Below are 15,059 nucleotides of genomic sequence, written 5' to 3'. Positions count from 1 at the left end.
TAATTGATTGGTTTTTGGGGGGGGGGGCGGGGGGATTGTCCTTTTATTATGCAAAACTATCTATAAGTGTTGGGTCAAATTCCCCACAACCTGCATCTTATATTATTGTTTACATCCACCCCAAATGGATGAAAAATACTCCCATACAACTTGATAGGGATTTGGTGTGTCTACGTGTGCAATTAATGTGCAGCAATAAACTCTGGCATATATCACACAGCAATAAACTTCTGTGCATATCGCACCACACTTTATTGCTCCCAGGCATGCAGTTTAAACAGCGTACCTGGGACTGCAGCATCCTGAGCTGGGTCAGAGCAGCCCTGGCTGACAGGGGGCTTGGGGGATCAGCCTGCCAGCTAGGGACTGCTCCAACGCAGCTCAATATGCTGTGAAGGGGTTAGCTGGGGCACAAAGGTGCTCCAGTCTGGCAGGTACCCGTCACACTGAAGCACCCCTTTTCCCAAGCCAGCGCCGTCAGCGTCTACACATACCTCACACATGAAAAAATTCTGTAGCAGTTTACAAGTATTTGTACAGCACAATTGAATAGTACAATTGTACAGTATTTACAAGTACTACCCTCCTGAGGAGTTTATTACTTTCCTGTGGCCTAACAGGGCTGTATGTGTAGATGCTGAAACTTTTACTGCAGAGTTAATTAGGCAGCTCCACAGTAAACGTCTTATGCTGATGCACCCGTTTGGTAGTATTATATATTCTTTGGCACTCAAGTAATAATGGCACAGTGAAAAGAAGTGCAGAACTGCTGATTTTACTGTTGGCAATGCAAGAGTGCTCCACTTGAGAACCTGAGAAAGACTATCACCTCAGAAGTCAGGAATCATGTAAATACAAAAGTAGACATGGTCTTTGGCCCCAAAAACCTAAAATCTAAGGACTTCATTGTGGAAAATATTCTTACTTTCAAAACAAGCAGTTTTACTGATTCCATCCTGGTGTTCAAGTACAGGTGTAAGACTTCATTAGATATGGGGAAAGCTGAACAATGATAGTGTTTCAACTATTAGAAATGGTTATAACTTAGACCAGCGGTTCCCAACCTTGGAGTCACAACCCCAGTTAGGGTTGCAATGATAAAATATGGGGCCACAAAGATGCTCAACAGTGTTGATTGATTATGATGAATATGCTTCCTGTTTGTAAGTATGATAATTTAAAATGATTTTAAATGTTTTAAATGAAAAATATAAAGACCATATATATTGTAATGTCATATTTATGACTTGTTGATCTTGTCTGCATCATTTTGGGGTTGCAAAAAATTTCCAGTGTTTAAATGGGGTCATGCTGAGGAAAAGGTTGAAAAGCACTGATTTAAATTAAAACCCTAAGTGTCGCAAACTTCAAGACTACTATTCAGCATTCCCTCTAAGCTGTGTGGCATGCGTGGCCATGCAGGCATGCCTGGCAGCACGGCATGAGCACACCTGTGTGGTCACGTGGAATGTTGCTACTAATATCTGTGTTACCAAATTTGCTCCCTCCGTTCTTTTCTTTCCCAGACTAAATTGCAATTCTTCCAGTTGTTCTACAGACATTATGTTGGCCCTCCACATAGAAGTGATTTTCAGCCTTCATCTATTATTTAACGTCTGGATGCATCTACACATGTACTTAAATGCACATTAAACTATTTTAATGTGCATTAAAGCATCACTTAAAAAAACGTGCTCTTTAGTTAATGTGTATTAAGACAGGCTAATGTACATTTTCCTAGTACCTCACAGTGCAGGTATCCTTTCCCATGTCCCTGTAAATATCACACAATATAGTCATTTACTCCTCTCTCATAGTTAGGTACTTGAAGAATATGTAATATTTCATGACAAGTGGTAACTGCCTGCATAACTTAATGGTTTTTCCACATATATCTAATCTCATTGGCTAGTTTGCCCTGGCCTATTTATGTTTGCCTAAGCCAAGACACTAAACCAGAAGGGTCACTATTTTGATTTAAGTATAATTTTAATGTTCATGTTAAAGGTTTTGAACTTTAAATGTTCAAGGGAAACTATCATTTTAATTGAAAAGAAAAGATCCCTTTGATAAACGGGAAATAAAATCTTGAAGCATTTGGTTTAAAGGCATTTTGCCATTTCATTTGCAACTTATTCAGGTGGATACCTTTCTGGGTACCTAACGCTATGAATAGACAGATATACCTACTTTAAAAGGGGAGGAAGGACTGCCATTCCAGTATACACATCAGCTGTTCTAACATAACTGTTGAGTCAGCCTGTCTTTTTAACTACAGGTGAACTAATTCACTGTATCTTTAACCTTGCATGAAAAAAAAATTGAAGTGGCAATGGTTTTGCTACATTTGTATCACAATATAAGCACACAAATATAATGAATTCTCAGTCTACATGTATAATTGCAATGTCTATCTATTTCCTTATAAGCATTCACACAATTTCTTTATAAAGTTCTACAGGTTTTTTTGGGGGGAGGGTTGCAGGGGGGAGGGAAGATCGGTACAGAAAGGGGCATATTTCTTTTCCATCATGGTAAAGAACTGATGGTTTTCAGAATAATTTACCCTCCGGGTTCCTAAAAATGCACAGGCAGCAACTGCCTGAATTGCAAACATGTTCTGTCAACACTTTTTTTTTTTTTAAGATATAATGGCAGTGACAGTTACACTAGACCCATAATATACTTTAGGATAGAGAAAGATTTTTTCTGTGCACACATATTTTGAAGTATAGGTTCTTGACCTCTAAGGGTGCAAACGAGTGTTTGCCTAGGTGGCTTGCTTTAAGCTGCCTAGAATTAAGCTGGAAGTCTTGTGTGAAGCAGTTCACATTCACTGTTTCCAGGAGTGACACGAGGAGCCTGATGGGGTGGGGTGAAGGGCAGCTGGGATGGGGAGCTAGCAGGCCTGTAGGAGAGGAGGTTGGTGGGATCAGGGCAGGGACTGGTGGGTGTGTGGAATGCAAGTTTGCCTGGTCAAGGGAGGAAGTAAGGTTGGGGGGGCTAAAAAATAACCCAGTTAGGATTGCAGGGAGGGGTGAGTGAGAATAGCATAGCCCAAGGGCAGCAGCAAGTGGCTGAGCATTCTTAGTCCTAGAACTGTGCTGAGAACATATTTGTGAGATCATGTTAACCCTTTTTTAGAATGGATTAACCCAACCTTGTTCTAAGTTAGTGCACCTACTCAGGAAAACTAACTTAGATTGGGCATGCCACTTTTTGTGTGATTTAATCCCTCTGCATGCCTGTACGATTTGGAATTGAGACTGACCTAACCCTGGTTGGTGGTTTGCAACTGCTAGTTAGTGGAGCACAGTCTTTCTAAAGTAAAGGTTCATTATCAGAAAGGGTGATGGATATTAAGTGATGGAAGAATTTTTAAATGTAAAAAAAGTTGAGATCTTCTATGGTTCCTGCTAGCAGCGAAATGCATTGCAAATCCAGAGTGAATTCCAAGACTGAGCAGGCAGAAAATGATATTGTTCACTTTGCAGGAATCAGTATAGAAAAAAAATCAAGATGCGAAGCATAAAATACTGCTCAGATAGGTCAGGGCATCTTTAAATTAAAACTTACAATATACTGACATCAGAGCTCTGTCACAAACACCAGCTGAAAATTTTGTACTTATTGATAAATCAAGCAATCTCACTAGGTTTAATGGATTTGCACAATTTATGGCACTAGACTCTTTTTTATATTATAAAAGTGGTCTAAACACTAACAAATAGCAAGTCACATACAAATCAAATCCCAGTTCTTGTTTCTGAATTGTGGCTGTAAGGATGATGCTTATAATGTGATCATTCAATTTAATAAACAAATTGAATTCACAGGAATGCAATAATTAATCCAACAAATTTATTAACCTAGCAACTTAACCACCTGTGATGTAAGTTTCCATTTGAGATTCTGAGAATTAATTTAACTACAGAAAGCAGCAATAATGATAAGAATCTAGCTGCAAAGTTATCACATAATTTTATTGCACATTATTTGACATTGGGATTCTGCTCGAGTATGAAGGAAAATAGTTTGATTCCACAAAAAATCTCATGGAAGAGGAAATTTAGCTTTGGAAATTAAATAGCTGATTGCCATATCAGTAGGAAGGTAGGTACTCAGCAACTTCTTATTTAGAAATAAATGCTGCTTTAGCCTAGGCAACAGGACTGGAAAGTAGGATGAAGAAAGACCAACAGATCATTCTCTCAAATTTTCTCAGTGCTTACACATATATGCAAGCTGTTGGCAGACACTATCAACCCTTTCAAATGCAGGTTAAATCTAGTCAAATACGGGTAAAATTCACTGGTCAGCTTGGAGAGAACAACAGGAAGTGGGATAGGAAGGATAATAATCGCTGAAAGTAGAGATCTTGAGAAAGCAGAATTCCCCAAACGGTTGTATGAGGCTTAAGTAGGAAGTCAAGTGTGAAATTGCCTGTGATAGGGAAAGAAGAACAATAGGTCTCTAGCCAGAGAATAGTTTGATGGGTCCAATATAGCAGATGGTAACTATTAATCTCCACCAGGGCATGAAAACTGGTAGCATTTAAGATAGCTTAACTCCACCTTATCCTTACCATACAGCTTCTCTGTTGCTGTTCAAAAGACTCAAACTACATCTCCTTTCACTTTCCTGACATCAATATATACCTGTATCAAAGGGAAGAGGAACAAAACTGCATTGTGAAGTCAACCTCACTTGAGACATGAAATTTGAGTTGAAGTTCAGGTCAATCATACCCTTGCTACTCCTTTTATATGGCAGTTGATTGTGTTTATGTTAGAGCTAAATGTTATCCATTATTTCTATAGATCTCTACTATGGACTAAAGTAATGGCAAATGGCTTCATGTGATTCTCTAATGGTAAAAAAGGGAATTTAACAGGACACCAGGTTTATATATCAAAATTAACTTTGAGGCTTTTTCCTTAATCTAGACATCTTTCCAGTATACTCCTTTCCAGAATCACACTAAATATTACCTAGATTCTCTAATTACTTCCTGGTCTGGGGGAGGTGGAGGGATGAGGGAGAAGAACATATTTGTGTTTTGCTGCTTCTGTTTTTGTACATTTTTAGGTGAAAAATTTTAATTAAACTTATACAAAACTAAGCATAAAATGTACTTTGCATTCCTGTTAGTAAGAAGAATCTGATGCAGGAAGGTGTACAAAGCTGGAAAGGAAGGAGAAAAATCATCCCACCTTTTAAATTTATTTAATAGTTGGGAAGGTGGACATATTATTCTCATTTGTCTTGGCTTAGTCTAAGTTGTACGAAAACAGCCATATTTACATACGCTGAGAAGTTTTAAGGAGACCCAAAAGAATTAAGCACCTTGAAGTCCCATGATCAGCTGAACTGAGTGACTAAGTCATTCAGGCTCCTTTGAAAATCCAAGTTACAATGTATGGACCATTGTACTAGTGCAGAATCCTGCCTTTCGTATTACGGCTTCATTTTCCTTTGTAAGCTACTTGTACTGTTTTGACCCAGCATTGGCTAAGGGGCCAGGTATCTGTAGAACTTCTATCTGTAGACCTTCTCTCTCTCCGTGCCAACATGTTGAGATATAGTCTCTTAATACTTGTGCTGTGGAGGCTCTCAGTTAAGTAGCATCAGATTCTTCTTACTAACAGAAATGCAAAGTACATTTTAGGCTTAGCTTTGTATTCAAGTTTAATAAGAAAAATCCACCTAGAAATGTACAAAAGCAGAAGCATTGTTCACTACCAATATAAACTACGCTGCTTACAGAAAATTTAACTTGCATGAATTTTGCCTCAGGTTTTTTGAGTGTCTATACATAGCCAGAGTGTCTATGTGAGGTGATTTCATTTCACTTTTCCCATCAATACCTCAGTATTGTATTAGTACCTACTTTAACATCTTTGTGATCTCAAAGAATAAGAAAACAAAGATGGCAGGAGTTGCTCACCATTTTTATTAGTATACTCTAATTTTAAGTATAGGAAATCAACTAGTACCCTCTAATTGCATGGTATAAAGTAACTAGAGTCTTCCAGTTTCCTGTAGGATAGGCCTGAATCTTAGGGATCTTCTGTGCCTACTCTATACCATTACAGCATACCCAAGCATTTTCTTTCACCCTAGTTATACTTATATTCAGTTATAGGCCACATCTCCATTATACTCAGCACAATTAATGTGACACACTTTATAGCATCCATACTGAGCTCTTCAGGGAAGAAAACCAGTACTGAAACACAGTCTAAGATCTGATATGTATTTTGCAGATAAATACTTGGATATAGTTCATATAGACAAACAGATTATATCAATACTTAAATCGAGACATATTATGCTAATATGAAACATCCCAGTAAATTGACATATTTAGGGAAACCTCATGACCGCTTCAAATTAGAATCTCACAATACAGGAGTGTAGTCGGAAGAGGTGATCAAAATTCACTAGTTGCTAGGCATTTTATGGAAAGAGGGCACATTCATTCATCTTATTAAAATTCATAGGATTGAAAATATTCAGAAGTCCAAGGGGGGTGGGGACAGAAAATTTATTTCATAGAAATGGAAAGCTTACTCTAAATTCACCTTGAAAGCTCTTTCTCCATCACAGTCTTACTGTGAGACTTTTGATTTCTCTCTTACTTAGCAGGTAATTATAGAACTTTTTTTTCCCTGTGACTAACGCATTCAAAAGGGGGTCATTTCAAAATTTTATGTAGATTATCATGGTTTGTTCTAATGAAGATCTTTGCTGGAAATTATTTCTTTTTTGCTCTGTCTCCGTCTCTCAGTTAAGCAGGTTCCCTTTTATTTTTCACATTTTGTCTCCTGGCTGTGTCATTTGATATTACAGCTGCTTTAGTACTGAATATTGCTGAACTCTACACTTCAATTTTCCTTTTTTCCTCTGTTTTCTCCTCTCATTTCAGATGCTCTGTTGTCAGGGAACAATACCATTTAAGTGTGTGTGCAGGGATGTTAATCAAAGGCCACTCTCCAGTGAATAAAAATCCTGGAGAGTTAAAAGCCAGTAGGCTAAATTCTTCTTACAAGGAACTGTACTCATGTAACCTGAGAGAACAATTTAAACTTGGGAATTAAAACTTCACATCTGGCTGATTCTACAAGTCCCAGTTCATTGTTGTGGAGGATGTTTTCTACGCCAGCTCCCTACGAATCCCCTGTCCTTCTAATGGCCTAGAAAGTGAGAAAGGGGAATTACTTTTGATTTAAGCAGCAGTAAACACTGGGTCAATATCCAAAGAATCATAAAATTGGCTACTTGGACATGGGATTGTAGCAGGGAGGGACTTAAATCGGTTGTGGAGATAACTCAATTATCTGCATGAAATATAAACAGCTGTCACTAAGATTCCAACATAATTCCCTTTGAATTATTTCAACCACAGAGTGGGTTCAGAGCATTTTTGATAGTTACTCTGCTGTGTTCTTAACAAGGAGTATAGAGGAAGGGTATGTTAATGAACCTTTCCAAAGTGGGGGGTGGGGGGTAGGGATAAAGGGTATCACTGTTAGATGGCTATTTATACTATATATATAGTAAAAAAAAAAATATATTTTAAATTGGTTGCAATATATATATAGTTGCAACCAATTTAATAAAAGTTTTCCAAAGATGCATGCAGCAGATATGAATTTATGAACTTTCATTATAGGTTCCACATGGAGAAAGCAGGAACCTGGTACGACTCATTAGACACCATATGGTGAAATGTCAAATCTTTTGCAAGCATTGTCCAATGTGAACATGGCAGTTCAGCATCTCAAAGTCATCCCCATAATGTTAGAATGGTTTTCATTTGTTTGTTTGTTAATTAGAGGGAAGAAGAGGCTCTTTGGGGCAAAGACTCAGCATACTTAGTTTAAGAAATCAGCATGGAAGTAGAACCCTTCCACATACCTCAGCAGCTTGGATTAGAAAACAATATTAACAGGTTTAAAAATAAATAAAACAGAACACCCCACAAGGGCAAGCCCTGTTTCAAGTGAAGAACCTACACAGCAGATTTTTCCTCCAATCATGCAACAGGCCTTCAACTGGCTCGAACCTTCAACCAGGTTTTGTAATCTATTAGCTGCAGCTGCCTAGGCCTCCATCCATGGGTTCTTGAAGGGAATTGCTCTGGGCCCAAGCTTCTATCCTGAAATGCCTTCTTCAGCCTGAATCTTACAAACACTCATACATCTGAGTTTGATATCATCATACAGTTTTACATATATGAAGAGTCCTCTTGTGGACTCTTCATATATGTAAAATAGTCCTCAAGGGGACTATTCATTCTCAGCCACCTATGCAGAAGCAGGAGTGGATCCAAGGGGTGCAGCGGTTCTGTCACACCACCCTTCCACTGCTCTTGTACCCAACTGACCCAGGGGTGGGGGGAGCTCCAGAGCCACTTCTGCTCTGCTCCAGCCACAGGTTGCAGGCATCATGTGTGTGGTGTACCAGGCTTGGCAAGGGACAGGAATGCAACAAGTAGATTTCCTTCTCCTGTAACTGCTCCCTCCCACATTCCCAATATGATCTCAGCCAGAAGCAGGCACTGGAAGGAGTCATCTCCAGCTGACAGGTAGGGGGAGGGCCCAGAGATGCTGCTGCAGGCACAAGCTTGACTAGTAACAGCGGCTGCAGCAGCATTCAGGTTCCTCCTTCCAGCATCTTCCCCCAGCCAGTGGGGGGATACATGGAAGGGAAGGGGACGTGGAGTGAGCAGAGTGCAGGCACTGGAAAAAGGAACCTATACGCCACCGCCACTGTTACCACCCAAGCATGGCACCCCACACAGCTACTCTCCACAGTCCCTGGCTGGAGTTCAGCCAGAGCAGCTCTGGGGCTCCTTCCACATTGGGGTCAGCCAGGGACAGAAGCCATGGTAGCAACAGGCAGGTCCTCCCCTTCATGCACCTACTCTCTGCCTTGCTCCCCAGTGTCCCAAACTGGCCTGGGGGCAGAAGCCACTCCTTGCCCCCCATATCCCTCCATAGTCTGAGAGACAGAGTGATCTTTAGAAAAATCCTAGATCTTCCCACTGCAGGAACATTTCACAACTGGGGTTTTATGCAGTGTACAACCTTCTTCGTAGCATATGCTAACAAGTCTAACACTTGGAACTTTCCTGGCTACCTATTATCCCCCTTCCATCTTAATTCTCTCTTTCTCTCTCTGCATATCATACATCTGACACACAGGTGAAGTTTTCCAATATGTCCGTAATCTAGTAAATACAGCCTGCATGTACTGCAGATACACATTAATTTTCTTTTATATAGCTGAAGTCCTTCATTTTACTCCATAGACATATTGAAGTTACTTTTTAATATTTTGTTTTAAAAGGCTTCAATAAAAGAACTGACAAAATTGTGAATATAAGATAGCACACACTACTACACTTTCTTGCCTCTAACAGAAACCAGAATTTTTTTCTTCCCCCTACCCCAGTTCATTTTGTTGGGGTGGCTAGTTTTATTTATTTGTGGGGGCGGGGGGCAAGGAGGGTTGCTATACACCATACCTAATAAACTTGCTTAAATTCCAGACATATGAGAGCTCCTCAATATGTTTTTACAAATATACATTTTTAAAAGGGACGAACATCTCTTAGGACTAAATTTAGGAAGAGAAGGATAAGAAATATCCTTGTTTCTTCTTTCAGACAAAATGCTGGGTTAATCTTTCAGGATAAGAAAGAGGTGAACAGCTTTTTTATAACACAGCTGAAAGGCCAAACCAAAAGTTACATGACTACCTCTAATGTTATAGTATTACTATAGCATAAAGCTACTTGCAGTATTTATGTGGAACACAAGCAATTCAATGCAACACATTTCTTCCCCACTCTCCAATATGCAAGTAGCAGCTGGTAGGCTTGTTCTCCTCCAGCTATGCTACAATTTGTTATTTTTAGACATCTTATTTATAACACACTAGAGTCAACCCAGTAGATACTATTCTCAGATAACGTTGTCATTGACTATGCCATCTTTGGAATATCTAGGAATTGGGTTTCACTTCCATGAAAAAAAATCATGAACTTCTCCTAAAATGTAGAACTAGGAGTGAACACTGTTACATTATACTATATAGTGCATGTTTTTTTGACCTTTCAGCAACTCTAAAACCTGTATCATTCCTTCTGACCTTCAGGTCTTTTAGGACTATTCCCTGGAGAATACATGAGTGCCAGATTCTAGTGAGGTGTAAGGACTGAGACACAATTTCTAACAACCAAGTCAAACATCAAAGAAGTGTATTGTGATGGCTTGTGCCAGAGTTCTGCAGCAGTGACTTACCCAAATATTCCCATCCTGGTGATACGGTTTCCAGTTTCTCCCTGTATCACTATAGAGCATCCGGTATTGAGTCACCCAATCAGAGCTGCTGTATCTGCCTTGAGTTGCAATAGCACTGATCTGTTTCCTGTTCCCAAAGTCCACCTGCAGCCACTGATAATGATCGCTGTCTGATGGAGACCAACCTCCAGCCCCTGTTGAGAAGCAAGAGAGATATTTGAACCTCTTAATAAAAAAAATAAAAAACACAAACAAACAAACAAAACCAAGCACTCGATGTAAACACATTGTAAAACTGACGATTGCTAGGTGGAAGGACAGTTTAACATAAAAACAAATAATTAAAAAACTTACAGGAGTGAAATATAAGCATGCTGGAAAAAAAATCCTCTCTTACCTATGTTTTTGGGAACTTATTTTTCTCCAAACTGGTTCACATTGTTGCTTTAACCTTTTTATGATGTCATGGGCTAACCTACTATGAATAACGACTTTGTAATGCCTTAATTATAGTTTATTAATATATGTCATGTTTTAATTGCCTATGGGCTGACCAATTTACCATGATGTCCTTTGTCAGTCAGTTGGCACAAATCAGTGACAATCTATTGATTCCTTAAACCCCTTAAATGGTGTTTGAAATTAAAAAAGATGACACAGTTTAAATGGAAAAGGACAACACCATGCACCTCTAAAATTTCCTTCCTGGGGAGTCCAGTATTTCAGTTTGATGTATAGACTGAAATAATCTACCAGCACCAGTCAAACTTAAAAGACATACAGTACTTCAATAATGGCTCCAATTTTGATTTGTTGGGTGTACAGGATGTTACAGAGTACATTAACTGATGCCTGACAAACGTATTTCATACTTTATGGGGCTATGAATTAACTTGATAGTAATATGATTAACAATATTCTACTCAGTCACTAGACTGTGTTGAGCTGCTCTTAATAAACAAGGACGATACTGCATAGATAAAAGCAAATGTCAAAGTATTAATTGCAAGTTCTTATTCTACTCGGGTACAAAATAGTAAGGGAAAAATTAGTTATCTACAAGGTTATAGAAGTTACTGAGATGGTGACATAATGATCACTATGCAAGCAATGACATTTTACAAAGTTATTTCAATACTTGTAAAACTAAAATTAAATAAAATGAATCTTTGCTGTGTTCCAGACTTGAGTCATGAGATTACTGTGCATAAAAATAAGTATGGAAGGGTAAGCATGACTCCAGGGATTTATCCTCTTTGGGATCAATCCCAACAGAAGAACAGGATTTGGAAGGACTGATGTGGTACTACAAAACTGTTGTTTGCTATATGGCAACCTGTATTACTTTTTTCCACTGCTAAAACTAAATTTAAACCTGGAACCTTGATTAACTTGATCATTCAACAGTTTTTATTAAAGTGCTTCTTCTAAACCCCACCACTAGGCAATAACATAATAAGTGCAACATTCTTTAAAAGAAATAAAGGAAAAGCAGAATACCACCACATTTTTGGGTCTGTAATGAACTACGGTTCATCTAAACATATGGGTAAGTTTTGTGTTTTCCTTTTCTCTCTCTACAGTGTTAAGTTCATGGAATCATTTCACATAAGAGGTGACTTACTTTGTTGTAGATGAAATGTGTGTCCATTTTTTCCACACATTTCTTGACAGTCTAAGATTTCCAAAAGGCCAATAATACAAGCTGGAGGTCATTTCAGTGCTTCTGAGCATATGTAGAAAACAACACTGGAATTTTAAGGCCTCTTTAAGAGTAACTATAGTGAAATGTATTTACATACTGTCATGATATACACTAAGCAAGTAATGGAACTTGTCAAAATTTTCCAGTTCCTGAACAAAGTCAAATTGTACGAGGGGGTCAGGAGAAAACAGACTATAATCTTTCACAGCTACTGTGCAAGGGTTTTAAAAGGTGGGATTCACATACGCAATAGCGAAGCTCTTTCTTCAGGCTACCCAATGTCCCCCCCCTAACTAACCTTGTATATACAAGGCAGATGAAGGACAGTGATTCAGAGATATCCTTGTGAAGGCATTATGTCCACAAGCTTCTAGCCCCACTTACAGGTATGGAGAGATGCACTTGAATGACATAAAATGAGTGACCCTCCAACCTGGAGTGAAGGGTAAAAGTTGTTTGTAAATCAGTTATTGAACCAACTATATCAGCTGTGGGCAACTATTTGGGCCCATGGGCCACATAGGCAGTTTTGGGGACCATTCATGGGCTGGGTCAGCAACCTTCCTCCCCCGTGCAACAGCTCATTCAAACTCCTTAAGTGGCTCTGCTCCACACCTGGCTGTGTGGCTGGGATGGGGCTACAGGTAGGCAGGAAGTGGGGATAAGTGAGTCAGGGCTGGGATTAGAGGCAGTCACAGCACGGGGCCAGGGCTCTGGGAATAGGAACAATCTGCTGCCCGCATGCCCCTGCAACTGGTTCACCGGGCAGAGACATGGGGAGCAGATTGCAACTGTGACCTAGGCCCTAGCCCTGTGCTGTCACTACCCCATGATCCCAGCCCTGCCCTCATCCGCCAGTCCCACTTCCTGCCTACCCATGACCCCATTCCAGCCACTAGCCAAGCACGGAGCAGATCCACTTAAGGAGTTTTGGTGAGCTGTTGTGCAGAGAAGGAGGGTTTCAGACCAAGGAGACTGGCAGGGTGCACAGCCAGGTAGACAGGTTGAGGCTGTAAGAGGGCAGGAAGCTGTGCCTGGGGCCAGGTCTGGACTCTTGGGGTAGTGACAATGTGGGGCCAGGGCCTGGGACAGAGCTGCAATTCACTCTTCACATGCCTCTGCTCACAGAACCCATGCACTTTGCAAGGGCATGTGGGCTGTAGATTGCACCTCTACCCTGTCCCTGGCATCATGCTGTCACCCCCCTGTGATTTTGGCCTCAGCCACCTGTCCCACTCCCTGCCCTGCTCACATGGATCCTGGCCCCAGCAGTGGGTGCAAGGCATATGCGCTGGGGTGCCTGGGCAGTGGGACCCAGGTCCAGCAGTAACAGCTGAGAGGAGCTGCTGCTGCTGGGAAGCAAATCTGGCCACTGCAGACCCACTGTGCATCTCAGGATGGCAAGACAAACTGCTCATGCTATAGCTCATGCTGTCCCCTGTGCCTTGGCCAGGCAGGACCGAGGGACCCACTATGGGCTGGACACAATCCCTTGGTGGGCCAGATGTGGCCCATGGACAGTGTTTTGCCCACCCTTGAACTATATAGTTCTAAAATGTATATTTTTTTCCCCCTCAAAGACTTGACATTTAGCAGCAGAAACACCCCTATTTCAGGGATGTGCCTTTTGCTGTTCCTGTGAAAATCTTGTCCAAGTTTAGCCACATCATAAACCTTTGAAAACAACTCAGTATATACATGCATAGTAAAGACTTTTTAGAGTTTAACACGCAAACTTGCTGAATATTCTCAGCAGACTCCATACTCCATTTCCTATAGTTGACTCCAGTGCATTTATACATCATGGAATGACTGAACATGCTCCGAATCTTGGGTTTACAGGAGAAAACCAAGCATTAGAAGTGAGAATTCAAAAGACTTTCCTGTGCTGTCAGTGATCTGCCAGACTCCAGGCAGGAAGTTGGAGAAAGGCACCTAAACTGAATGCTGATGGACAAGAACTGGAGGAGGGGAAAAAAGTAGGAGGAGAAATGGAAAAGACTAGGACAAAAAAGCAAAATTTAGAGCATGGTGTGGAGACAGAAATTGCAAATTGAGATATAGAGTTGGTGGTGTAGGACTGGAATGTCTGACTGAAGGAAATAGGGCTAGGATGAGAAGCCTGAGGAGTGGGTACTAGAGCTAAGTAGGAGAATGGTTCTTGGATAAGATGTGTCCATGCAAATATAATCTGCTCTGCCTTTCTTAGAGCACCTGAGTGGAACTGGACCAAGTCTATGTATGAATCACGTAAGCATATAAACACAAAAGATGTTGTGCAAATAATGAAAGGAGGAAGGGACTGTAGAGAGAAAGGATAGTTCTGTGATTAAATTAAATGCTACCCTGTAGAAATAGATTCTGTCCTTGACACTGCAAGTAGGGTTCCTATGCCTTGCTAGACAAATCACTTGAATTGATTTTTCATGGATGGTTACTAAATGTGTGTTCCTTATTTTCTAGTTATCCAGCTTGAGACCCTGGGGTTTGACTTGCAGAAGTGTTGAATACTAACACTTGCAAGTAAAGTCAATGGGAGCCGTACTTTGAACACTTTAGGTATGCCAACACATGCAATTAAGGTCCATGAATAAACTCCAGAGTTTATTGCTCCTGGGTACCACCTCTTCATGTACATCCGAGACAACAGCATGCGCAGAACAGCCCCGGGCTGGCAGGAGGCCCAGGGTGTAAGCCTACCAGTCCAGGGATGCCCCCCCCTCCAGCTCCACATGCTGTCAAGGGGTTGGCTTGGGTATGAGGGTGCTTCAGCATGGGGCTAGCCATCAGGCAGCCCCCACAATAAAGCACCCTCATGTGCCAGCCAGCTGGGGCAGCATCTAAATGTGCACTGCTGTGGAGTAAAAAACTCTGCAGCAGGATAGTACCTGTGGGTGTTTATAGATGTGCTCCAAGAGGAGGGGTGGGGAGCTTTAATTGAAGCAGCTTCAAGAGTCGCTCTATTAAAGCACCCAGAGCGTTGTGTGCATCAGCATCCCTGAGCTGAAAATGGTGGCAGGGAAACTAACTAAAGCTTGTTGGGG

General features: G+C 40.7%; 1 protein-coding gene across 1 annotated transcript in view; it reads right to left on the bottom strand.

Annotated features, from left to right (window-relative positions):
• CNTNAP2 (contactin associated protein-like 2) overlaps positions 1 to 15,059 on the bottom strand; it is a 1,521,099-nt gene that overhangs the window by 1,432,148 nt on the left and 73,892 nt on the right. The window contains exon 3 of the mRNA XM_019508724.1: positions 10,311 to 10,504. Within this exon, the coding sequence (XP_019364269.1) occupies positions 10,311 to 10,504 (194 nt within the window). The remainder of the gene's footprint in view (positions 1 to 10,310; positions 10,505 to 15,059) is intronic.

The sequence above is a fragment of the Gavialis gangeticus genome, unplaced genomic scaffold (assembly GCF_001723915.1).
Source record: "Gavialis gangeticus isolate Ggan-Ray unplaced genomic scaffold, GavGan_comp1, whole genome shotgun sequence".
Classification (NCBI taxonomy): Eukaryota; Metazoa; Chordata; order Crocodylia; family Gavialidae; genus Gavialis; species Gavialis gangeticus.
The sequence above is the reverse complement of the archived record's forward strand: the minus strand, read 5'-3'. Positions and strand labels throughout refer to the sequence as shown.